Source organism: Penaeus monodon, chromosome 29, assembly GCF_015228065.2.
Source record: "Penaeus monodon isolate SGIC_2016 chromosome 29, NSTDA_Pmon_1, whole genome shotgun sequence".
Lineage (NCBI taxonomy): Eukaryota > Metazoa > Arthropoda > Malacostraca > Decapoda > Penaeidae > Penaeus > Penaeus monodon.
The window spans coordinates 33,140,698-33,141,073 of NC_051414.1; the positions used below are offsets into that span (position 1 = coordinate 33,140,698).

A 376-nucleotide genomic window follows, 5' to 3' on the forward strand; every position below is an offset into this window, starting at 1 on the left:
AATGAAAATAAAATGTTTATAATTATTTAAAAATTCCCCTTTTTTCTAGGATTCGTAGCTGACACCCTAGGACATAATGGGGCTTACTACCTCATTGGGTCAATCGCAGCCGTTGCAGCGAGCATATGGGTTGTAAGACTTGCTTGTACAGTTAGAAAACATTATAAAAAGGTTCCTGCACCTGCTCAGTAATATTTGTTATCTTTTCGAATAAATTAAGGTGTATATATATATTGGTGTGAGTCTTTTTTTTTTTTCTCTCTGTCTATTTTTTTCATTTAGTACGTGTATGTGTTTTGTTTTTTTCGTTATTTGTTGCGATTGTTTTTTTTTTTTATCTTACTAATTATTTCAGTTTTTTTTTCATAATCGTGTC

At 30.6% G+C, this 376-nt stretch overlaps 1 protein-coding gene across 1 annotated transcript in view; it reads left to right on the forward strand.

Annotated features, from left to right (window-relative positions):
* Positions 1-233, forward strand: part of LOC119592181 — a 14,195-nt gene extending 13,962 nt beyond the window's left edge. The window contains exon 11 of the mRNA XM_037941010.1: positions 50-233. Coding sequence (XP_037796938.1) covers positions 50-192 — 143 coding nt within the window. The 3' untranslated portion in view covers positions 193-233. The remainder of the gene's footprint in view (positions 1-49) is intronic.
* The last annotated feature ends 143 nt before the right edge of the window (positions 234-376 follow it).